The sequence below is a fragment of the Chlorocebus sabaeus genome, chromosome 11, assembly GCF_047675955.1.
Source record: "Chlorocebus sabaeus isolate Y175 chromosome 11, mChlSab1.0.hap1, whole genome shotgun sequence".
Lineage (NCBI taxonomy): Eukaryota > Metazoa > Chordata > Mammalia > Primates > Cercopithecidae > Chlorocebus > Chlorocebus sabaeus.
Window position 1 is genome coordinate 108627943 of NC_132914.1, and position 26784 is coordinate 108654726.

The 26784-nt window shown below is 41.7% G+C and overlaps 1 protein-coding gene across 12 annotated transcripts in view; it reads right to left on the minus strand.

Moving 5' to 3' along the window:
• The window catches only part of ATXN2 (ataxin 2), a 155187-nt gene that overhangs the window by 30120 nt on the left and 98283 nt on the right, over positions 1-26784 (minus strand). For 7 of the 12 annotated variants that reach the window (XM_008004736.3, XM_037996519.2, XM_008004734.3 and 4 more), the window contains 4 exons: positions 12248-12552; positions 10178-10241; positions 9134-9286; positions 8692-8758 (listed from right to left, as the gene is read on the minus strand). In XM_008004736.3, the coding sequence (XP_008002927.3) occupies positions 8692-8758; positions 9134-9286; positions 10178-10241; positions 12248-12552 (589 nt within the window). The remainder of the gene's footprint in view (positions 1-8691; positions 8759-9133; positions 9287-10177; positions 10242-12247; positions 12553-26784) is intronic. The other 5 variants (XM_037996521.2, XM_008004729.3, XM_008004735.3 and 2 more) reach the window with 1 other exon arrangement.

Genomic DNA, 26784 nt, shown 5'->3' on the forward strand with positions numbered 1-26784 from the left:
GGAGGCTGAGGCAGGAGAATCACTTGAACCTAGGAGGTGGAGGTTGCAGTGAGTCGAGATCCTACTACCGCACTCCAGACTGGGCAACAGAGTGAGACTCTATCTCAAAAAAAGAAAAAGAAAAAAAAAAAGGTTAAAAAAAAATTTTTTTTTTTTTTAAGTGTTAGGTCGGGCATGGTGGTTCACGCCTGTAATCCCAGCATTTTGGGAGGCCGAGACGGGTGGATCACCTGAGGTCAGGAGTTCGAGACCAGCCTGGCCAACATGGTGAAACCCTGTCTCTACTAAAAATACAAAAATCAGCTGGGTGTGGTGGCAGGCCACTGTAATCCCAGCTACTCAGGAGGACGAGGCAGGAGAATCGCTTGAACCTAGGAGGCAGAGGTTGCAGTGAGCCGAGATTACACCATTGTACTCCAGGCTGGGCAACAAGAGAGAAACTCCATCTCAAAAAAATAATAACAAAAACTTATCCTGGTGTAGTGGCAGACACCCGTAATCCCAGCTACTTGGGAGATGAGACACGAGAATCGCTTAAACCTGGGAGGTGGAGGTTGCAGTGAGCCAAGATCACACCACTGCATTCCAGCCTGGGTGACAGAGCCAGACTCCGTCTCAAAAAAAAAAAAAAAAAAAAGATTGAAATACTATCACATGTCACAACATGGATGAGCCTTGAGAACACAGGTGAAAGAAGCCAGTCACAAAAGGCTACACATAACATGATACTATTATAATGACATATTCAGAATAGGTAAATCTGTAGAGAAGAAAAATAAGATTCGTATGCCTAGGCTATATGGAGGAGGGGGAAAGAGGGGAGCGAAGGGGAGTAACTGCTAAAGGGTACAAAGTTTCTTTTGGTGGTTATTAAAAGGTACTAAAGTTGATTGTGATGATGACTACACAACTCTAAGATTATACTAAAAACCATGAAACAGTATACTTTAAATGGATAAATTTCATGGTATGTGAATAATGTCTAAATAGCTATTTTTAAAAAATAAACAAATGTAAATGTACAAAAGTAAACAGGTAAGGATAAATTAAAAATTGTAATGATCCCCTACTGATGACGGGATGAGGGAAGACACAGGTGGACAGGACTGGGATATAAGCAAGACTTCTCTGAATGCATCTTTGTTTTTTTGAGATAGGGTCTTGCTCTGCTACCCAGGTTGGAGTGCAGTGGCACAATAACAGCTCACTGCAGCCTCTACCTCCTGGGCTCAAGTGATCCTCCACCTCAGCCTCCTAAGGAGCTAGAACTACAGTTACATGCCACATGCTCAGCCAATTGTTAAATTTTTTTGTAGAGACGGGGTTTTGCTATGTTGTCCAGGCTAATCTCAAACTCCAGTGCTCAAGCGATCCTCTCACTTCATCAGCCTCCCAAAATGTTAGGATTACAGGCATGCGGACATTAAGCCCAGCCTTCATGAATGGCACCTTTTTACATAATTTTCACTTTAAAAGCATACAAATAATTTGCAGATGAAAAAATAGCTATCTCTAAATATGAAAAACAAACTCGACTGGATTAACTACCTATTTATCACACTGTCGATGTAACACTTAGCAACTTTAGAAGTTAGTACTGTGGAATTAACAAGGATGTCACACTCTGAAAACTGGCACTTAAAGAATTACTGAAACAGATACTGAGAAAAACTAATACTCCAAAGACATCTCAAAATTTATTCTGTAGTCTAACAATTAGATAATAAAAATTTTGAAGATACTGTATATACTCTGTATGAAAATGTAAATAAGCAGACCTCTAAGATGGTCCTTGATGATCTAACTCCTGTTTTCAGTACCCTCCCATGCTGTACACCAGGGTCACTCTGTATGACCAACAGTGTAGAACATAATTGATGATATGCCACTTTCAAGATTAGGTTGTAAAACATGCTGCAGCCTCTGTTTGGGACTGTTTCTCTGAACTATGCATTTTGGGAGAAGCCAGCTGCCACGTCATGACTAGGGCTGTGAAGCCCACGTGGCTGACCAACAGTTTCGAATTTGAATGCACATCCTCCAGCCCCAGTTACCCCTTCGGATAACTGCAATCCTAGCCAACACTGTCAACAGCTTCATAAGAGACAAGACAGAAACCACTCAGTGAAGCTATTCCTGGATTTCTGACCCTCAGGAACTGTGTGAAATAAGAAATGTTTGTTTTAGTAGCTAAGCTTTGTGATAAATTGTTATGCAATATCATAATAGTTACTATTTTTAGTAACCAAAGCTTCAGTGTAAAAGAATAAGAGATAAACCATGAAGTCATAGTAAAAAGTAAAAATCTTACAATGTTAACTTGACTTGGAAATATTAATTTAAATTTCTGATTTTAAAAAGTTCTCTCTCTTCCTTTCTCGTCTCACTCTATTGCCCAGAGCTGAAGGGCAGTGGCACAATCTCGGCTCACCACAACCTCAACCTCCTGGGTTCAAGTGATTCTCCTGCCTCAGCCTCGCAAGTGGCAGAGACTACAGGTGCACACCACCACACCCAGCTAATTTTTGTATTTTTAGTAGAGACAGGGTTTCATCATGTGGGCCAAGACGCTCTCGAACTTCTGACCTCAAGTGATCTGCCCACCCCAGCCTCCCAAAGTGCTGGGATACAGGTGCCACTGCACCTGGCCTACAGTGATATTTCCTAGTTTAGTCTGGAAAATGCCTAGAAGCAATACTGTAACAGTAATTAGCGCCAATGACCAGATAATGATTTTAAAATACTATTTCCCAGCAAAAAGAAATCAGGGTACCTTGGAGGGATAGCTAATCAAGGCAAAAAAGTTTTGCAGGAGCCAACCTGAACGGGTTCCCATTCATCAAAGATGGGACAATGAGAGTAACAAAAAAGAATACATGATACAATGAATGTATAAAAATCCATGCATTCATAATACTTTTTAAAACAGTAAGAATAAATAAATAAGAATGTTGGCAGAGGATACACCCTTTAAAAAAACAAAAGCAAAACTTTGTGGGCACTGTTGGGAAGTAACAAGGGCACCAACTCCTCACTCTGAAAATTGAAAACAATTAAGAATTTATCCTTTCTTGTACCAATTATTTTGGGATAACCAAATACTCCCAATTGAAAACAACAGTCCTTTACAGAATAATTCCAGCTAATAAACACAGAAGAAAGCTAGGAATTCAGAAATCACCCTTTACAAACACCCAATTGCAGTGGTTTTCAGTGTATAGCCCTAGACTAGCGGCATTACTTGGGAGGTGGTTTTATAAATTGCAATAGAAATGCAAATTCTCAGCCTATGCCCCAAACCTACTGAATCAGAAAATCTGGAGATGGGATCAAGCAATCTATGTTTTTAGCAAGCTCTCCCCAAAGGTTTATACTGCACACCAAAATTTGAGAACCATAGCCCTAAAGAAAAAAATGATGTTAAGCATTAAATTAATAATGAATTAGATAAAAGATTAATAGAAAACTTACAATGGGGAGGTGGTGGGATAGGGGAGCAGGGTATTACCACTTGAGCTCTCAATCATTTCGTAATTAAAAGTAGGAAAAGATATTGTGTGCCTCCTGACATATGATACAACGCACACAGAACCATTTAGTATTTGTCTCCCCAACCCAAAATGAACTCAGATGTAATCAATGACATCCCAAGAAGAAAACAGAAAAATTGAGACTGCATGACATACCACAGAACAACTGGCTTCTGATACAAAGCAATAAGGGAAAAGGCAGGGGAACTACAAAAAGATACAATAAATGTAATCTATATTCAAAACAAACCAGCTGCAAGAATATATTCTTGACTCAATTAGGGTGATTTGACTATGTGTGGTTACCACTGAATTACTATCTATCTATCTATCTATCTATCTATCTATCTATCTATCTATCTATCTGTTTATTTTTTATTTATTTTTATTTTTTGAGATGGAGTCTTGCTCTGTCGCCCAGGCTGGAATGCAGTGGTGCCATCTGGGCTCACTGCAAGCTCCGTCTCCCGGGTTCACGCCATTCTCCTGCCTCAGCCTCCCAAGTGGTTGGGACTACAGGCACCCGCCACCAGGCCCAGCTAATTTTTTGTATTTTTAGTAGAGACGGGGTTTCACTGTGTTAGACAGGATGGTCTTTTTTTTTTTTTTTTTTTTTTTTTTTTTTTTTTTTGAGACGGAGTTTGCTGTTATTGATCTCAGCTCATCGCAACGTCCGCCTCCCAGGTTCAAGTGATTCTCCTGCCTCAGCCTCCTGAATAGCTGGGATTACAGGCATGCGCCACCATGCCCAGCTAATTTTTGTATTTTTAGTAGAAACAGGGTTTCTGCATGTTAGTCAGGCTGGTCTCGAACTCCCGACCTCAGGTGATCCACCTGCCTCGGCCTCCCAATGTGCTGGGATTACAGGCGTGAGCCACCACGCCCGGCCAAATTACTATTTATTTTATAAAATGTGATAACAGCACTATGGGTACCAAAGAAAAATTCCTGCTTTAAAAAAGATACACATTGAGGATGTAGGAATTAAATGACATGATGTCTGAGATTTGTTTTAAATACTTCAACAAAGGGAAAAAAAAGTACAAAGGAAGTCAGTTAAACAAAATCTTTATAATCATACAATCTGAATGATGGATAAAGCAAATACCCTATTCACTTCCTAAATCCTTACACAGCACATGTTCAGAGCTGATACTTTTGACTGTGTACCTGTTCTGTCTTAGTAGAAATGCCTCAGTAGCCGATCACGGTGGCTCATGCCTGTAATCCCAGCACTTTGGGAGGCCGAGGCAGGTGGATCATCACAAGGTCAGTTCAAGACCAGCCTAGCCAACATGGTAAAACCCCATCTCTACTAAAAACAGAAAAATTAGCCAAGTGTGGTGGCAGGTGCCTGTAATCCCAGCTCCTCGGGAGGCTGAGGCAGGATAATTGCTTGAACCCAGGAAGTGGAGGATGCAGTGAGCCAAAATTGTACCACTGCACTCCTCGGCGACAGAGCGAGACTCTGTCTCAAAAAATAAATAAATAAATAAATAAATGCCTCAGTAGAACTAAGATATCCTGAGTACATCATTTCTATTAAAAAGACAGTACCTCCTGAAATTAGAATGTAACTCTCCCATCAGAGAGCCAAACTGTCAAGCTTGTTCTTACTGCAGTAATCTTTTATATTTTAACAACAACAAAAGGTTCCCATTGCACTGCTTTAAGTAATCTTTCAGCCACAGCACTCCAGCCTGGGCAACAGAGGGAGATTGTCTCAAAAAATAAATAAATAAATAAATAAAAATTAAGAAATGCCTCAATAGAACTGGTTGAGATATCCTGAGTATATCATTTCTTTTTTTCTTTTTTTGAGACAGAGTCTTGCTCTTGTTGCCCAGGCTGGAGTGCAATGGTGCCATCTTGGCTCACGGCAACCTCTGCCTCCCGGGTTCAAGCAATTCTCCTGCTTCAGCCTCTCGAGTAGCTAGGATTACAGATGCGCACCACCACGCTGGGCTAATTTTTGTATTTTTAGTAGAGACGGGGTTTCACCATGTTGGCCAGGATGGTCTCGAACTCCTAACTTCATGATCCGCCCACCTTGGCCTCCTAAAGTGCTGGGATTACAGGCATAAGCCACTGCGACCACCCTCTGAGTATATCATTTCTATTAAAAAGACAGCACCTCCATAAAGTTAGAATGTGACTCTCCCATCAGAGAGCCAAACTGTCATGCTTGCTCTTACTACAGTAATCTTTTATATTTTAACGACGACAAAAAGTTCCCATTGCATTGTTTTAAGTAATCACTGAAAACAGCTACACCTTCTAGTGATACATGAACACCTTAACATTACATTAAAACGGTAGCAAAAAACAAAAAAACAAAAAAACAAAAAAACCCACTTTCTTCTCCGAATTTTTACAGACCCTGAAAATAAGATTAAACTCTATAATCTGATTACATTATTTCAGGCAGAGTTCTTTCAACAGATTCATATGTTCTAAGGCAAAAAAGAAAAAAAATAGCATACTGAGAAAACGAAAATTAAGATTTTTAGTTAACATCCATGAAATCACGCCGAGACAGGTGGATCATGAGGTCAGGAGATCGAGACCATCCTGGCTAACCCAGTGAAACTCCATCTCTACTAAAAAATACAAAAAAATTAGCCGGGCGTGGTGGCAGGCGCCTGTAGTCCCAGCTACGTGGGAGGCTGAGGCAGGAGAATGGTGTGAACCCGGGAGGCGGAGCTTGCAGTGAGCTGAGATCCGGCTACTGCACTCCAGCCTGGGCGACGCAACGAGACTCCGTCACAAAAAAACCAAACCAAAACAAAACAAAACAAAAAAAACATCCATGAAATCACAATTACATCAAACATTGAGAAAATCGGCTGGGTGCAGGCATTTTGGGAAGTGGAGCCAAGCTGATAGCTTGAGCCCATGAGTTTGAGACAAGTCTGGGCAACATGGCAAAATCCATCTCTACAAAAAATAGAAAAATTAGCTAGGTGTGGTGGTGTGCACCTGTAGTCCCTGCTATCCAGGGGACTGAGAGGGAAGGATCGCTTGAGCCCAGGAGGTCAAGGCTGCACTGAGCCATGACAGCACCACTGCACTCCAGCCTCAGCAACAAGGCGAGATCCTGTATGCAAAAAAATAAATAAATAAAAAATTAAAACACACACACACAAAACACCCAAAAAACACACTGAGGAAATCTTATTAATTCAGGAAAAATGAAAACTTTATGTCAGAAAGGCAATTACTGGGCACTGAGAAATATGTTTTCTGTATAAATTATTCTACTTTCTGTAGTTTCTCAACTGATAGAAATTAACCATCCTAAATTCACTGATTGGCAAAAACGAAACCCTTTAGCATTTTCCAACATTAAAAGAACTCTTTTCTCTTTTTTTTTTTTTTTGGATGGAGTCTCGCTCTGTCACCCAGGCACGCACCACCACACCCAGCTAATTTTTGTATTTTTAGTACAGACGGGTTTTCACCATGTTGGCCAGGATGGTTTCGTACTCCTGACCTCAACTGATCTGCCCACCTCGGCATCCCAGAGTGTTGGGCTTACAGGTGTGAGCCACCACGCCTGGCCAAAAGATTTCCTTTTAAGAAAAATGGGGGATTTTTTTCTATGAAGGCTCTTTAACCACACAAGCACAAAATACTAGTTTATGCAACTAGATTATACAACAACTCCCTCATTTTAATGTAGAAACATCCATCTTTTTTTTTCTTTTTGAGGCAGGGTTTCGCTCTTTCACCCAGGCTGGAGCCCAGTGGTTCAGTCACAGTTCCCTGCAGCCTGGACATTCTAGGTTCAATTGATCCTCCCACCTCAGTCTCCCAAGTAGCTAGGACTCGAGGAACACACCATTACGGCTGGCTAAAATCTCTATTTTTTTTTTTTGTAGGGACGGGTTTTTGCCATGTTGCCCAGGCTGGTCTTAGAACTCCCGGGTCATGCGATCTGCCCACCTCAGCCTCTCAAAGTGCTGGAATTACACACGGAGCCACCAAGCCTGGCCGAAACAACCTTCTAACAGGATTTCAACATTGGTTGAAGATAGTTGCCCCTCTGCTTCAAAAGAAATTCTAGCTTTGGGGAAATAACCGTAGGTATATATAAAGCAAGGTTAGCAATCTAGTAAATTAATGTAGCGAACCCTCTTCTTCAAATTTAAGTTCAGATTTAAATCAGATTTCAGATTAAAAAGCTTTGGAATTACCTTTTTTTTTTTGAGATAGGGTCTCACTAAATTGCCCACATTGCTCTCAAACTCATGGGCTCAAGTCTTCCTCCAGCTGGGATATCAGGCATGGAGCTACTGTGTCCAGCCAATTAGTCTGTTTTTTTGTTTGTTTTTTGTTTGTTTGCTTGTTTTGAGATGGAGTCTCACTCTGCTGCCCAGGCTGAAGTGCAGTGGCATGATCTTGGCTCACTGCAACCCCTGCCTCCCAGGTTCAAGAAATTCTTCTACCTCAGCCCCGCCTAGCAGCTGGGATTACGGGCAGCGGGCGCCACCGTGTCCGGCTAATTTTTGTATTTTAGTAGAGATGGGGTTTCACCATGCTGGCCAGGCTGGTCTCAAACTCCTGACCTCAGGTGATCCACCCGCCTTGCCTCGGCGCTGGGATTACAGGCATGAGCCACCGCGCCCGGCCAGTATTTATTTTTGAGACGGGGTCTCACTCTGTCGCCCAGGCTGGATGGCAGTGGCGCAGTCACAGCTCACTGCAGCCTCTACTTCCTGGGCTCAAGTGATCTTCTCGCCTTAGTCCCCCAAATAGCGGGGGCTACAGGCGTATGCCATCATGCCCAGCTAATTTTTTTGAATTTTAGTAGAGACAAGGTCTCTGTTGTCCAGGCTGATCTTGAACTCCTGAGCTCAAGCAACCCTCCTACCTTGGCCTCCCAAAATGCTAAAATTACAGGTGTGAGACATCATACCTGGCCTCCAATTACTCTTTTTGAAGAGGATACTATACAATCACAATTGATGGGCATGTCTCCTCTCCTGTTTTTGTTTATAAAATCCATGTGAATATCTAGGTAATGTTGTTCATCAAAAGCCAAAGCATAGCCTCATCAAAAAGTCAGAGCTAAACTACAACTATTTATTCATTATAAACTTAGTTACTCAATTCATGCAGCATGCAAACTACAAGCAAACACAGGCAGGATTATTCTCACCTTTACCTGCTCTATATGTCTTGGCTTGATTCACTGGCATGGGCGTCATAGGTATTGGGTATAAAGGCTTGAGAGAATAAAAAAAAAAAATTAACATTAGGCTCCTATGATAATAACAAGGTATTCTGTCGCTCTTAGTTTTATATTGCTAGAGAGCTAGGCATGAGGTTTCCTGATTTTCTCTATTAGTCATTTAAAAATTAGATCATACCCACAGCTAAAAGGAACAAACCCCAAACTAAGTAAATCTAAACCATCTTTTTCGCAGAAAACATTCTCAGATTTAGGTCCTTATACTTAATATCACATTGAATCTCTGCATGCCTCTCTGTTTCAAATGCCTATACATAACCATCACACCCTCAAGTCACTGAAAACCTAAGAGTGCTTGGTGTCAGATACAATTAGGGAGGCTAAGTGAACATCAAATTCTACGACTTACTTGCACGCCTGGGCTCACTGGGACTGGATACATCATATTTGGTGCAAAACAAACAGGCTGAGTATAAACCGGAGTTGGCTGTTGATGACCCACCATAGATGGGCTAGGTTGTGCTTGAGGCCGAGGTGAAGTTGGGGTAGTAGAAGGCTTTGGCTACAAAAACAACAATAAATTCAATTATTTCAAGGTAATAAATGAACTATTATTGCAATTTCCCAAGACTGATTTTCCCAATCTGTCTAATTTTACTTGCTTTAACTATTTCCCTTTTATTGAAAACAAAAACATAGCACATCAATTTTCACATTTCAATAAAAGAAAAAATGTTTCAGTAGAAACTTAAAACTTTGCCAACTAAAAAATATTAAAAACAGTGGCAGTGATTTTTAAGAAACTGACGGAAGTGTTTTTAAAAATTAAAAATAAATATACCTTATGATCTCAGTAGAATAATAATAATAGCAGTCATCTCTTGGTATCTGTGGGGGATTGGTTACAGTACACTACGAAGATACCAAAGTCTTAGAATGCTCAAGTCCCCTACATAAAATTGTGAAGTATTCGCATACAACCTATGCATATCCTCCTATATACTTTACGTCATCTCTGGATTACTTATAATACCTAAAACAAAGTAAATGTTTTACTGTATCATTTTGGAATAACGACAAGGAAAAGTCTGCATGTGTTCAGTACGGATTATCCTAACTATATTTTTGATCCATGGTTGGTTGAATCCAGGATGCAAAACCCTCAGGTGCAGAGGACATATTTATAAACCTGATAGCCTAGCTAGCTACCCATTGTCAAATTCTGGGTCAGAGAAATTCAAAGATTTGCCCAAGATCACATCTAATTGATGGCAAAACAAAGACCTTTTTTTAATGTCTAAAAAGTATTCATTAATGGCCATGTAAGAAAAAGAAAGAAGGTTGTTTTAGCATACTAAAACAAAATTCAGATGACAGGTATGGAAGAACGACTACTACTACTAATTTTTCTTTTTGGGGGACTAGATAACCTCAAAGAAAGTAATAAACCTACCTGAGAGAAGGAACGTGGGTTGAACTCCTTTGCATTTGGATTCAATGTTGATTTCCTAACTTGCCTAAAAAAAAAAAAAGGCCAGTGAAATCTACATGGACTTTACGTTGTTCTAAAATCTTCCATACCTGACAATTTAAAAAAAACTGCTAGGCCGGGCGCGGTGGCTCAAGCCTGTAATCCCAGCACTTTGGGAGGCCGAGACAGGTGGATCACAAGGTCAGGAGATTGAGACCATCCTGGCTAACACGGTGAAACCCCGTCTCTACTAAAAATACAAAAAACTAGCCGAGCGTGGTGGTGGCGCCTGAGGCAGGAGAATGGCGTGAACCCGGGAGCCGGAGCTTGCAGTGAGCCGAGATCGCACCACTGCACTCCAACCTGGGCGACAGAGCGAGACTCCGTCTCAAGAAAAAAAAAGAAACACTGCTAAACATAGATTTAAACTGTTCTCACTAGAAGATCACCAATCCTCTTTATTGAAACATACGCACTTATATTGCCAATTCCTTAATCCCTTAAAGAATATAGTCATAAAAGAACGATTTTTTAAAAATCTGAGTAATATACAACTGCTCCTCTCAAAGGCAATCAAAAAATACTTTATTTTCTCCTTCAGAGTCACACTCTGTTGCTCAGGCTGGAGCGCAGCAGTGCTATCTTGGCTTACTGTAACCTCTGCCTCCCCAGTTCAAGCAATTCACCTACCTCAGTCTCCTGAGTAGCTGAGATTACAGGCGACTGCCACCACACCCAGCTAATTTTTTTTTTTTTTTTTCCAGTAGAGATGGGGTGACTGCCACCACACCCAGCTAATTTTTTTTTTTTTTTTTTCCAGTAGAGATGGGGTTTCACCATCTTGGCCAGGCTGACCTTAAGTGATCTGCCTGAGTCAGCCTCCCAAAGTGCTGGGATTACAGGCGTGAGCCACCACGCCTGGCCAACGAACAAACACTTGAGCTGAAAAGACAGTAGCTACTTATAAAATATCCTTAAAAGCACTTCTTCACATACCAGTATTCTTTTATTATTATTACTTTTTGAGACGGAGTCTCGCTCTGTCACCCAGGCTGGAGTGCAGTGGCATGATCTCAGCTCACTGCAGCCTCCACCTTCCAGGTTCAAGCAATTCTCCTGCCTCAGCCTCCCAAGTAGCTGGGATTATAGGCACCTACCACCATGACTGGCTAATTTTTGTATTTTTAGTAGAGACAGGGTTTCACCATGTTGGCCAGGCTGGTCTTCAACTCCTAACCTCAAATCCTAACCTCCTAACTCCTAATCTACCTGCTTCGGCCTCCCAGAGTGCTGGGATTATAGGTATGAGCCACCAGTCAACATACCAATATTCTAGCATGAAGTAATTTTTATGTGAGAAGATATTATCTACATAACATACCTGCAGAAAATCATGGCTCTAAAAAAAATTTGCCTCAAATCAAGAATAAGCAGTTCCCAATTTATCAATAAGTTGCATTCCAAAACTTTAGCTTTAACTGGATTGTTTGGTACCCAGAACACCTAAGTCAATGGTAGTTAAGTTCTGAGGTTAGCCCCTGAAAGTCCATTTAACAAATATACGGAATGTGCAGAATTAAGTCTATCTTAACAAATCTAAACATTAACTAAAACACTGTTTCTGATGAAAAATATTTTGAATTCCAAGTAGAAGCACCGCATGCTTCTCTCCTTGACAGTGGCAGTTTTTCATCCTAGCAGCACAGTGAGGGTGACTAATGAGTGGAATCCAGTAAAGATAGGTCTATTGAACTGATAGATTTTTCAACTCCTGTTCATTTACAGAAAAACTTTTCTTAATTTATGCCTTGTTTTTCTAGCCCTGGGGTGCAAAAAAGGGGAAGAACAGAAGAGTAGCACAGGGTGCAATAACCTAATTTACTTAAGATGTCATTTGTTTGGACTAGCTGTTTGTAAACTAAGGGCAATGTATAAAGCAGTCTAAAAGTCCAGATGGATTCTTCACAGTTGGAAGGACCTAAATGCCTTATATAAAAAAAAAAAAAAAAGTTAACTGAGTAACAGGATGGTCTAAGTTCCAGGTTTACTCACTCAGCTGCGTCTTTCTTCTCTTCCTTATCATCTTTCTCTTGTTTACATGCTGGACTGGAAGTCTGAACCCCTTGGGAAGTGACCTCAGGTCCCCTCTTGTGCTCCGTGTTACTAAGTATTGAAGGGGAAATGCTGGGGCTATTCGGCTTGCTGCTGCCACTGGTACAGTTGCTGCTGCTATTTTCAGTGAAAGAATCCTTAGCACTTGGTTCAATTTTGTCTTTGATCAAATCTCTTGATTTTTCTCCCTCTCTATTTTTGTTTAGTAGTTGATCCATAGATTCAGAAGTAGAACTTGGCTGTAACTAAATAAAGGAAACAATTATACTTAAATATCTTAAATAACTTTAGTAATCCATTTTTGCCAAGAGCACAAGCAAAGTAATATTAACTATATGCATGAAATGTTTTGAATAAGGCTTTTTTCATACTTTAATGTTTTTACTATAAACTAACAATAACAGAATACCTATATAGCACAACCACAGTTACCAAAGCACTCAAATGTCTTAGCCTCTAAAGTTCAATATTTACTGAGTGCCTACCACATGTCAGAAATTGTGCTTGCTGGGTGAGAAAAATATGAAAAAATTTCTATCCTCCTATACTTGTCATCTAAATAAGATCAGACACTTCACAACAAAATGAGTAAATGCTAAGAGATTATACAGAAAAAACTTATAAAAAAGAAAGGTTTCTCAATGGAAGTTTCAGCCAGTCTAAGGTGTGAAAGAAGTTTAGGAGAGGTGTTTGGGATGGAGAATAGTCTAAGTAAAAGGAAGAATATGTTTAAAAATCCAAAGAAAAGAGAGAAGATGGCTCTATCACATAAAAGAATAGCACCAATGGGGGCTGGGCGCAGTGGCTCATGCCTGTAATCCCAGCACTTTGGGAGGCTGAGGCAGGCAGATCACGAGGTCAGGAGATTGAGACCATCCTGACTAACACGGTGAAACTCCGTCTCTACTAAAAATACAAAAATTAGCCGGGCATGGTGGCGGACGCCTGTAGTCCCAGCTACTCGGGAGGCTGAGGTAGGAGAATGGTGTGAGCACGGGAGGCAGAGCTTGCAGTGAGCCGAGATCACGCCACTGCACTCCAGACTGGGTGACAGAACGAGACTCCGTCTCAAAAAAAAAAAAAAAAAAAGTAAAAGGATAGCACCAATGACCCAGGCACAGTGGCTCATCACTGTAATTCCAGCACTTTGAGAGGCTGAGGCAAGCAGACTGCTTGAGCTCAGGAGTTCAAGACCAGCCTGAGCAACATAGTGATACCCTGTTCTCATTAAAAAATAATAATGATAATAAAATAAATAACAAAAATAAAGAAGTAAAGAAAAGCACCAATGGCTGGACCAAGGGTGGGACACACATGTACAAGTGAATCAGAAAATGACAGACTTGCCAAAAGGAATATGACAATAAAGGAACTTAAAAGCTATGTTCAGGGCTGTGTGCAGTGGCTAACACCTATAATCCTAGCATTTTGGGAAGCCACGGCGGGTGGAAACACTTGAGGTCAGGAGTTTCAGACCAGCCTGGCCAACATGGTGAAACTCTGTCTCTACTAAAGATAAAAAAAAAAAATTAGCCAGGCATGGTGGCACACACGTGTAAATCCCAGCTACTTGGGAGGCTGACGTATGAGAATCACTTGAACCCGGGAGGCGGAGGTTGCAGTGAGCCAAGATCACACCACTGCACTCCAGCCTGGGTGACAGAGCACGACTCCATCTAAAAATTAAAAAAAAAAAAAATTAAAAATTAAAAAGCTGTGTTTTAGGACTTTGGCTTTTAATTCTCAAGGCAAATGGGAAGTCAATGAGGAATTTTAAGTAGGGTAGAGTACTGGGCAGATTTATAGTTCAGAAAGATTAACACAGCAGCTTTGTGCGAAATGAACTGGAGAGAAGCAAATTAGGATGTGGAGGTACCATCATGGAGGCTGGACTAAGAACTGGGCCTAGTGGGCTTGGAAGGTCATAAGTAGATGAATTCAGAACGAGACCTGACTGTACATATTGGTCAGTTAGACATTCTAAACCCCTAAGTAAAAAAAGAGATGGCAGGGGAAAGGAGACAGAGCGTGGTGGCCAAACAGAACCCTCCAGTGATCATCCCCCACAAGGAGCACCAAATTGAACAACTACCCACACAAGAAAGCACCTTCATAAGAACCAAAAATTAGGTAAGCGATCATAGTACCTGGTTTTGACATCCCATCAAGGAAAAAGGCACTGAGGAAGATAAGGAAGATAGTCTTGAACTGCCCCCGCAACACCCCTGCCATTCCCCCAAAATGCAGTGTGGGGTGGAGAAAGAATCTGTGTGCTCGCGGGACAGAGAGAGAAATGACTGTGGGATTTTGCATTGAAACTCAGTGCTGCCCTGTCATAGTGGAAAGCAGCACAGGACAGAATTCAGCCAGCACCCACAGAGGGAGTATTTAGACAAGCCCTAGTCAGAGGGGAAGTGTCCATCCCAGTGATGAGAATCTGAATTTCGGGCTGGGCGCTGTGGCCTGTAATCCCAGCACTTTGGAAAGCCGAGGCGGACGGATCACCTGAGGTCAGGAGTTTGAGACCAGCTTGACCAACATGGAGAAACCTCGTCTCTACTAAAAAACAAAAAAATTAGCCCGGGGTGGTAGCGCATGCCTATAATCCCAGCTACTCGGAAGGCTGAGGCAGGAGAATTGTTTGAACCCAGGAGGTGGAGGCTGTGGTGAGCCGAGATCATGTCATTGCACTCCAGCCTGGGCAATAAGAGCGAAACTCTGCCAAAAAAAACAAAGAATCTGAATTTTGGTAAGCCCCACCACTATGAGTAAAGTGCTCTGGGGTCCTAAATAAACTTGAAAGACAGTCTAGACCACAAGGACCGCTATTCCTGGACAAGTCATGGTACTGTGCTGGGCTCAAAGCCAGTGGACTTGGGGTACATGTGACCCACTGAGACACCAGCTAGGGTGGCCAAGGGAGTGCTTGTGCCAGCCCTCCCCCAACTCCAGGTACCAGAGCTCACAGCTCTCAGCTCTGAGAGGAGAGGGAAGTGTAGGGAGGACTTTGTCTAGAAATGTGGATACTAGTTCAGCCACAGTAAAATAAAGCACCAAGCATAGTTCTGAAGCCTTGACTCTAGGCCATAGCTCCCAGATGACATTTCTAGACATATCCTGGGCCACAAGGGAACCCATTGCCTTTAAGGAAGATACCTAGTCCTGGTAGGATTCACCACAAGCTGACTAAAGAGCCCTTGTGCCTTGAATAAAAAACAAGATGCCATGTCATATTGTGCCAGCTTCAGATACGACCCAGCACATTCCCAGCTGTGGTGGCCATGGGGAGACACACCTGCTTGAGGTGAGAGAAGAGTAAAAAGGACTTTATCTTGCAAGTGGGTGCCTGCTCAACCCCAGTAAAATAAAGCAGATTCCTAAAGCTCCCGATCCCAGGCCCTGGCTCCTGGGCCGCATTTCCAGATGCACCCTGGGCCAGAAGGGAACCTGCTGCACTGAAAGTAAAGACCCAGTCCTTGCAGGATTCTTCACCTGCTGACTAAAGCACCCTTGGGCCTTGAATTAACAACAACAGCAGTGGCCAGAAAATAGCTGCCACAGGCCTTGGGTGAGACCCAGTACAGTTCCAGTGATGGTGCCAACGCAGTGCTTGTGTCATCCTTCCCCCAACTCCAGGCAGCTCAGCACAAAGAGAGACTCCATTTGTTTGGAGAAATGTAAGGGAAAAGGACAAGAGACTGCCTGGTAATACAGGGAATTCTCCCAGATCTTCCCCAAGACTACCAAGGTGATACCTCTACAGAGTCACAGTATTACTAGGCCTGGGGTGCCCTCTAATGCATGTATGGTTGCAGTGAACGAAGACTTAGATGACAACACTTAATTCCCTTTGAATATTTGAAAAACTTTCTCAAGAAGAATGGGGGCCAGACACAGTGGCTCACGCCTGTAATCCCAGCACTTTGGGAGGCCGAGGTGGGCAGATCACGAGGTTAGGAGTTCGAGACCAGCCTAACCAACATGGTGAAACTCCGTCTCTACTAAAAATACAAAAATTCACCAGGCGTGGTGGCACGTGCCTGTAACCCCAGCTTCTAAGGAGGCTGAGGCAGGAGAATCGCTTGAACCCAGGAGGCAGAGGTTGCGGTGAGCAAAGATTGTGCTCTGCACGCCAGCCTGGGCGACAGAGTGAGACACTGTCTCAAAAAAAGAAAAAAAAAGAAAAAAAAATGGGTACAAACAAAACCAGACTACAAAGAATAGAATACCCAACTCTTCAATGACCAGACACTGATGAACATCCACAAGCAACAAGGCCATTCAAGAAAACATGACCCCACCAAATGAACTAAAAATAAAGGGCACCAGTGACCAATTCCCAAGTGATAAGAAATATGTGAACTTTCTGACAGAATTCAAGCTGGATGCTTTAAGAAAGTTCAATGAAATCCAAGATAATACAGAGAACAATTCAGAATCCTGTAAATTTAAAAAACAGACTGCAATAGTTATTAACAAAAAGAATCAAGCAGAAATCCAAAAGTGGAAAAATTCAATTGACAAACTGAAAAATGCATCAGAGTCTCTCAATAGCAGAAATGTATCAAGCAGAAGAAAACATTAGTGAGCTTAAATTCAGGCTATTTGAAAATAAACAACCAAGCTGGGCGTGATGACTCACGCTTATAATCCTAGCACTTTGGGAGGCCAAGGCAGGAGGATCACCCTAAGGTCAGCAGTTCAAGATCAGCCTGGCAAACATGGCAAAACCCCATCTCTACTAAAAATACAAAAAGTAGCTGGGCATGGTAGCACACGCCTGTAATCCCAGCTACTCAGGAGGCTGAGGCAGGAGAATTGCTTGAACCTGGGAGTCGGAGGTTGTAGTGAGCCAAGATGGCACTGCTGAGATGGCACCACTATACTGCAGCCTGGTGACAGAGCATGACTGTCTCAAAAAAAAAAAAAAAGTTCTTCAATCTGAAAGAAAAGGATGTTAACAAGCAATAAGAAATCACCCGAAGGTGCAAAAACTGACTGGTAACAATAAGTACACAGAAAAATACAGAATATTGTAACACTGTAATTGTATATAAACTACTATTCAATTTTTTTTTTTTTTTTTTTGAGACAGAGTCTCGCTCTGCCGCCCGGTCTGGAGGGAAGTGGTGCAATCTCGGCTCACTGCAACATCTGCCTCCCGGGTTCAAGCAATTCTCCTGCCTCAGCCTCCTGAGTAGCTAGGATTACAGGTGCATGTAAACCACACCTGGCTAATTTTCGTATTTTTAGTAGAGACGGGGTTTCGCCACGTTGGTCAGGCTGGTATCGAACTCCTGACCTCGTGATCCACCTGCCTCGGCCTTTCAAAGTGCTGGGATTATAGTTGTGAGTCACTACGCCTGGGTTTTTTTTTTGTTTGTTTGTTTTTTTGTTAAGACAGTCTTGCTCTGTCACCCAGAGTGGAGTGCAGTGGTGCACTCTCAGCTCACTGCAACTTCTGCCTCCTGGGTTCAAGTGATTCTCCTGCCTCAGCCTCCTAAGTAGCTGGGATTATAGGCACCCGCCACCATGCCCAGCTAATTTTTCTATTTTTAGTAGACAGGGGATTTTGCCATATTGGCCAGGCTGGTCTCGAACTCCTGACCTTAGGTGATCTGCCCACCTCAGCCTCCCAAAGTGCTGGGATTACATGTGTAAGCCACTGCCCATGGCCTGTAACTACAGTTTTTTTAAGACATAGTATAATAAATGTATAAATAAAAACAACAAAAGTTAAAAAGCGGACAGATTAAGTTGAAGTTAGAATTTTTATTAGTTTTCTCTTTGCTTGCTTGTTTTTGCAATCAGTTTTAAGTTGTCATTGGTTTAAAATAATACATTATAAAATGTTATTTGCAACCCTCATGGTGATCTTTTCTTTTCTTTTTGAGACAAAGTCTCGCTCTGTTGCCTAGACTGGGGTGCAGTGGCACAATCTTGGCTCACTGCAACCTCCGCCTCCCGGGTTCAAGCAATTCTTCTGCCTCAGTCTCCTGAGTAGTTGGGATTACAGGCGTGCACCACCACACCTGGCTAATTTTTGTATTTTTAGTAGAGACAGGGTTTCCCCATGTTAGCCAGGCTGGTCTCGAACTCCTGACCTCTTGACCCACCCACCTCGGCCTCCCAAAGTGCTGGGATTACAGTTGTGAGCCACCGCACCTGGCTGTCATGGTGATCTTAAATGAAAAACACCAACAACAGATACACAAAAAATATAAAGCAGGAAATTAAAACATACCACCAGAGAAAATCACTTTCAAAACAAGGAAGGGAGGGAGGGGAAAAAAGGAGGGAAGAGGAAGTAAAAAAGAACGGTGAAAGGAGGAAGTAGGATTACAAAACAACCAGATAGTAAGTTGTAGTAGTTGAGTTCTTACTCATCAGTAACAACATTGAATGTAAACTGACTAAACTCTCCAATCAAAGGACATACAGTGGTTAAATGGATTTTTAAAAAAAGGCTGGGTGCAGTGGCTCACGCCTGTAATCCCAGGACTTTGGGTGGCAGAGGCAGGCGGATCACCTGAGGTTAGGAGTTCAAGAATAGCCTGGCCAACATAATGAAACTCCACCTCTATTGAAAATACAAAAAAGTTAGCTGGGCGTGGTGGCAGGCACCTGTAATCCCAGCTACTTGGGGAGGCTGAGGCAGGAGAATCGCTTGAACCCAGGAGGTGAAGGTCGCAGTGAGCCGAGATCGCGCCATTGCCCTCCAGCCTGGGCAACAGCGAGTCTGTCTCCAAAAAAAAAAAAAAAAAAAAAAAGAAAGAAACCCAATGATCAACATTGCCTACAAGAAACACACTTTACCTATGAAATCACGCATAGACTAAAATTGAAGAGTTGGAAAAAGATATTCCATGCAAATGGAAACCAGAAAAGAGCAGGAGTAGCTATGCTTAGATAAAATAGACAAAGTCTACAAAAAAAGACAAAGAAGATCATTGTATAATGATAAAGGGATCAATTCAGCAAGAGGTTATAACAAGTATAAATATATATGCAACCAATACTGGAGCATCCAGATATATAAAGCAAATATTACTAGAGCAAAAAAGAGAAACAGACCTCAGTAACAGTCAGAAACTTCAACACTCCACTCTCAGCACTGGAAAAATCATTCAGACAGAAAATCAACACAGAAACATTAGACCTAATTTGCTCTATAGACCAAACAGGCCCAATACATATTTACAGAACACCGTGTCCAACAGCTATAGAATACACATTCTTCTCCTCAACATATGGATCATTCTCAAAGATAAACCACATATTAAGCCACAAAACAAGTCTAAAGATTTGACCTGGCACAGCGGCTCATGTCTGTAATCCTAGCACCTTGGGAGGCCAAAATGGGTAGACTGTTTGAACTCAGGAGTTCGAGACAACCCTGGGACACATGGCGATGCCCCATCTCTACAAAAAAAAAAATCCAAAAATATCAGCCATGTGTGGTGGCACGTGCCTGTAGTCCCAGCTACTTGGAAGGCTAAGGTGGGAGGACTGCTTGAGCCAAGAAGGTGTACGTTGCAGGTGAGCCAAGATCGTGACATGTACTTCAGCCTGGGTAACAGAGGGAGACTCTGTTATAAACAAACAAACAAACAAATAAAAATTTTAAAAAGTTGAAATCATATCAACTATCTTCTCCGATCACAATAAAATAACACTAGATAGGCCAGGCACGGTGGCTCATGCCTGTAATTCCAGCACTTTGGGAGGCCAAGGTGGGTGGATCACCTGAGGTCAGGAGTTCGAGACCACCCTGACCAACATGGTGAAACCCCCTCTCTACTAAAAATACAAAAAAAATTAGCCGGGAGTGGTGGTACGCGCCTGTAATCCCAGCGACAAGGATGGTTCAACATATGCAAATCAATAAACTTGGTACATCTTAACAGAATAAAAGACAAAGACCAAAAAAATATATATTATTTATATTATATATGACATAAATATATATAAATATATATTATGATATAAATATATAATTTATATCACATAAAAAGCAACATCCCCTTATGATTAAAACCCTCAGCTGGGTGTGGTGGCTCACACCTGTAATCCCAGCACTTTGGGAGGCTAAGATGGGCAGATCATGAGGTCAGGAGATCAAGACCATCCTGGCTAACAGGGTGAAACCCCATCTCTACTAAAAATACAAAAAATTAGCCAGGCATGTTGGAGGGCACCTGTAGTCCCAGCTACTCAGGAGGCTGAGGCAGGAGAACGGAGTGAACCCAGGAGGCAGAGCTTGTAGTAAACCGAGATTATGCCACTGCACTCCAGCTGGGTGACAGAGCGAGATTCTGCCTCAAAAAACAAAAACAAAAAAACCCTCAAAGAACTGGGTATAGAAGAAATATGCCTCAACAAAATAAAAGCCATATATAACAGACCTGTAACTAGTACCATACTGAACAGGGAAAAACTAAATGGCTTTCCTCTAAGATCTGGAGGAAGAGAAGGATGCCCACTTTCACCATTGTTATTCAACATAATACTGGAAGTCCTAACTACAGCAATCAGACAAAAGAAATAAAAAGCATCCACACTGGAATGGAATAAGTCAAATTATCCTTGTTTGCAGATAATATGACCTTACATTTTGAAAAACATAGACTCCAAAAAAGAAAAACCTATTATAACTGACAAATTCAGTAAAGTTGCAGGATACAAAAATCAACATACAAAAATCAGGAGCATTTTTATATTTCACAGCAAACAATCTGAAAAAATTTTTAAAAGCAGTCCCATTTACAATAGCTACAAATACAATAAAATATCTAGAAATAAACTTAACCAAATGAGTAAAAGATCTCTACAATGAAAACTTTAAAACATTGAAATTGAAGATGACACAGAGAAAACATGGAGATTCCATGTTTATGGATTAGAAGAATTAGTATTGCTAAAACGTTCACAACACTCAAAGCAATCTACAGATTCAGTGCAATCCCATCAAAATACCAATGATATTCCTCACAGAAGTAGAAAAAAAAATTCCAAAATGTGCAGGGAACCACAAAAGACACAGAATAGCAAAAGCCATACTGAGCAAAATGAACAAAACTGGAGGGATCATTATCTGACTTCAAATTATTACAAAGAAAATGGCACGGTACTGGCATAAGAAAAGATACACAGATCAATGGAACAGAATAGAGAACTCAGAAATAAATCCATACGTCTAAGTGAACTCATTTCCCACAAAGACGACATGAACATACACTGGGGAAAGGACAGTCTCTTCAATAAATGGTGCTGGGAAAACTGGATATCCACATGCAGAAGAATGAAATTAGACCCCTGTGTCCCACCATATTAAAAAAAAATCAAATCAAAATGGATTAAAGATTTAAATCTAAGACCTCAAACTATGAAACTACTAAAAGAAAACATTAAACTCCCAGAGACATTGCTGTGGGCAAAGATTTCTTGAGGAATACCCCAAAAGTATAGACAACCAAAGCAAAGATGGACAAATGGGATCACATCAAGTTAAAAAGCTTCTGCACAGCAAAAGAAACCATCAACAAAGTGAAGAGACAACCCACAGAATGGGAGAAAACATTTGCAAACTACTTATCTGACAAGGGATTAATAACCAGAATATAAAAGGCGCTCAAGCAACTCAATAGGGAAAATTTTAATAACTCAATTAAAAATGGGCAAAAGATCTGAATAGACATTTCTCAAAAGAAGACATACAGGCCGGGCGCAGTGGCTCACGCCTGTAATCCCAGCACTTTGGGAGGCTGAGGCAGGTAAATCACCTGAGGTTAGGAGTTCGAGACCAGCCTGGCCAACATGGAGAAACCCTGTGTCTACTAAAAATACAAAAATTAGGCGGGCATGGTGTCGGGAGGCAGGAGAATTTCTTGAACCCGGGAGGTGGAGGGTGCAGTGAGCCACGATCACACCATTGCGTTCCAGCCTGGTCAACAAAGGGCAACAAAGTGAGACTCCGTCTCAAAAAAAAAAAAAAAAAAGGAAGACATACAAGGCCAGGTACAGTGGCTCACACCTATAATTTTAGTATTATGGGAGGCAAAGGTGGGAGGATTGCTTGAGCCCGGTAGTTCGAGACCAGCCTGGGCCAAAGAGCAACACCTCATCATTATTTATGAATGGCAAACAGGTATATGAAAGGTATTCAACACTACTGATTACCAGAAAAATGGAAATTAAAACTACAACAAGATATCATCTCACCCCGGTTAAAATGGCTTTTATCCAAAAGACAGGCAATAATGAATGCTGGTGAGGATGTGGATAAAGGGGAACCTTCACACACTGTTGGTAGACAAGTAAATTGGTACAACCACTATGGAGAACAGTATGGAAATTCATCAAAAAAACAAAAATAGAGCTACCATATGATCCAGCAATTGCACTGCCAGGTATATACTCAGAAAAGAAATCAGTTTTTTGAAGGAATATCTGCACTCCCATGTTTAGTACAGCACTATATACATAACAGCCAAGATTTAGAATCAATCTCTGTGTCCGTCGACAAATGGAGAAAGAAAATGTGGTATATATACATAATAGATTACCATTCAGCCACAAAAAAGAATGAGATCCTGTCATTTGCAACAATGTAGATGGCACTGGAGGACATTCTGTTAAGTAAAATAAGCCAGGGACAGAAAGATAAACTTTGCCTATTCTTACTCATTTGCGGGCACTAAAAAAACAATTGAACACATGGAGATAGTAGAATGGTTACCAGAAGCTGGGAAGGGTAGTGGCGAGGGGGAGGGAAATGAGGTGATTAGTGGGTACAAAGAAAATTTAGAAAGAATGAATAAGAACTCTGCAGGACTGGAGGTAGAAATGAAAAAGATATTACAATGATTTAAAAGATTTTTAAAGGCTGGGCGCGATGGCTCACACCTGTAATGCCAGCACTTTGGAAGGCTGTGGCAGCCGGATCACAAGGTCAAGAGATCGAGAACATTCCAGCCCACACAGTGAAACCCCATCTCTACTAAAAATACAAAACTTAGCTGGGCATGGTGGCACGTGCCTGTAGTCCCAGCTACTCAGGAGGCTGAGGCAGGAGAATCACCTGAACCCTGGAGGTGGAGGCTGCAGTGAGCCGAGATTGCGCCACTGCACTCCAGCCTGGTGACAGAGTGAGACTCCGTCTAAAATAAACAAATAAAATAATTTTAAAATTTAAAAAGTTAAATAAAGAATGAGTAAGATCTAGTATTTGACAGCAAAGCAGGGTGACTACAGTCAGCATTAACTTGTTGTACTTTTTAGAATAACTGAGGGAGTACAATTGCAACGTTCATTACACAAAGAAATGATGAATGATGATGGTGATGGATACATTTACCCTAATGTGATTATTACATATTGTATGCCTTTATCAAAATATCTCACAGACCCCATGAATAATATGTCTACTATGTACCCATAAAACTATAAAAATAAAAACCTTTAAAGTAGACTGCAAAACCAAGGACCATCAAAAAGAACAGAAGACAAAGATATTAGCGAAATAAGTGATGAGGTTTTTAAGTTTGCAGACCAGAAAAAATAAATGCTATCACTGGCTGAAGATGATTTAACATGTCATCCTCTAAAAAAGAAAGAAAACAGGAATGGCTGAAGAAAAGGGGGAGCAAGTACAAGCAACAAAAACAGAACCCAAGCCACAGGTTAGGACAACAGACCTAAGCCACAGCCCCAGGTGGTGAGAAGCAAACTAAAGAGAAACCTACACAGCCAAAAAGGTTGCCTGAAAATTGGAGAGAGCCAAGATACCTCTTCAGCCTCAGCACAGGCAAATAAATTTCAATGGTTTCATTACCAAGGCTCTTGGTGTCATGGCAAACAGCATTATGCAACTCAGGCCCATCTCAAGCTTTACTGCATTACCAACATAGCAAAAGAGACAAGTGGCTGAGGGCAAATGTTGACAGGGCATTTATGTGGGCACACTGGCAATTTAAGTCACGATGTAGGGACTTACTGCTTAAACTTTCATTTGTTCACAAAAATCTTCGGTAGAGGCTATCCACATAATAGACCAACTACATATATATTGCCAAGGACTTCGGAGTTTAATTATCATAAGGATCCTTGAGTGAAGGCAAAAATTAGACTTTTGGTGTTGCTTTTTCTTATAATGTCAAACATATCTGCAGTTCTTCCTATGGGTTGGACACTTTTATTTTTTTCCAGACAGAGTCTGGCTCCGTTGCCCAGACGAGCACAGTGGCGCAAGCTCACCTCACTGCAACCTCCATCTCCCAGGCTCAAGTGATTCTCTCACCTCAGCCTACTGAGTAGCTGGTACTATTGGCATGTGCCACCACACCTGGCTAATGTGTGTACTTTTTTGTAGAAACAGGGTTTTGCCATGTTATCCAGGCTGGTCTTTAACGCCTGAGCTCAAGATATCCACCTGTCTCAGCCTCCCAAAGTGCTAAGATTCACGCATGAGCCACTGCACCTGGCCAGACACTGTTCTAAACTAGTTACAGACTTATCCATTTAGTCTTTACAACGGCCCTATTTGATGTAGATACTATAATTGCCATCTTACAAATAGCAAGTCCACTATTTGGTATTTGAATATAGCACTCTGCTATACTGAAATATATTGTTATAATGCTATATTGCTATATATGGAATACAGCATTCTGCTATATTTCCTCTCTGCACTATACTAAACCTAATGGAAAACTGAAGTTACTTTATTTATTTATTTATTTGGAGACGGAGTTTCACTCTTATTGCCCAGGCTGGAGTACAGTGGCACAATCTTAACTCACTGTAACCTCCGCCTGCCGGGTTCAAGCATTTCTCCTGCCTCAGCCTCGAGAGTAGCTGGGATTACAGGCACCTGCCACCACGCCTAGCTAATTTTCTGTATTTTTAGTAGAGATGGGGTTTCATCATGTTGGCCAGGCTGGTCTCGAACTCCTGACTTCAGTTGATCCATCCACCTCAGCCTCCCAAAGTACTGGGACTACAGGAGTGAGCCATCGTGCCCAGCAGAAAAGTTAAATTCTTATGTCATATAGATGACAAGACTGGGTCATCTATATTTTGCTAGTAAGAATGAACATGTATTGAATACATACCATGTGCTAGGCACTATGCTAAACACTTTATAAAGGCAATATCTCATTGAGCTCTCACAGAAACACTATGAAGCAGGTTCTAAAACTAACCCATTTTGGCTTGGGGGAAGTAGACAGCATGCCACAATGTTACGCACATGATGTATAGAGGCCAACATTCAAACCTACGTCCATTTACCTCTAAAACCCACACTATTAACCCAAAACAGATCAAATTACTAGCAATTCTTACACAAATAAAGCTATCTGTAGCCTGCATATGGCTCACAAGGGAATGAACAACAAACACACAAGGTATTCCTATTTCTGCCTCAATGAAGGGCTATAGATATTTGTGAACAAATGCAGTTTGGGGCTATAAGCACGTCATGAAGTTAGTTCTAATGAATCACTGATTGAACAGTGAGGCATACACTATGCATTAGTTACTATTCAAAGCACTGCTAGAAGCTTAAACACCAGATGGCCAGGCCTGTTATTTACTAGACATGTGAGTTTGGGCAAATTACTTAACTTTTCTTTGCCCAAGCTGCCTAATACACACAGTGCAGATACAAACAGAACTTGCTTGAAAGAAATGTTAGACAATAAAAGATTTAACATACAAACACGAAGAACAGCATCTGGTACGCAATAAAATATAAGAGAATAACATTATATTATCTGAAGAGAACAATTAGAAAGTTCACTGTTTTTTTTTTTTTTTTTTTGAGACGAAGTCTCGCTCTGTCGCCCAGGCTGGAGTGCAGTGGCCGGATCTCAGCTCACTGTGAGCTCCGCCTCCCGGGTTTACGCCATTCTCCTGCCTCAGCCTCCCGAGTAGCTGCGATTACAGGCGCCCGCCACCTCGCCCGGCTAGTTTTTTGTATTTTTTTAGTAGAGACGGGGTTTCACCGTGTTTGCCAGGATGGTCTCGATCTCCTGACCTCGTGATCTGCCCATCTCGGCCTCCCAAAGTGCTGGGATTACAGGCTTGAGCCACCACGCCCAGCAGTTCACTATTTTTTTAAAATTATAATTTAAGTTCTGGTATACATTTTTTTCCCCCACTCTCTCTTTTTTTGAGACAGATTCTCGCTCTGTAACCCAGTAATGCAACCTCGGATCACTGCAACCTCCACCTCCCGGATTCAAGTGATTCTGCTGCCTTAGCCTCCTGAGTAGCTGAGATTACAGGCATGTGTCACCATGCCCGGCTAATTTTTGTATTTTTAGTAGAGACAGGTTTTTGCCATGTTAGCTAGGCTGGTCTCAAACTCCTGACCTCAAGTGATCCACCTGCCTCGGCCTCCCAAAGTATTGGGATTACAGGCATGAGCCACCATGCCCGGCCCACTCTCATTTTTAAAAAACTATTTCTTTTCT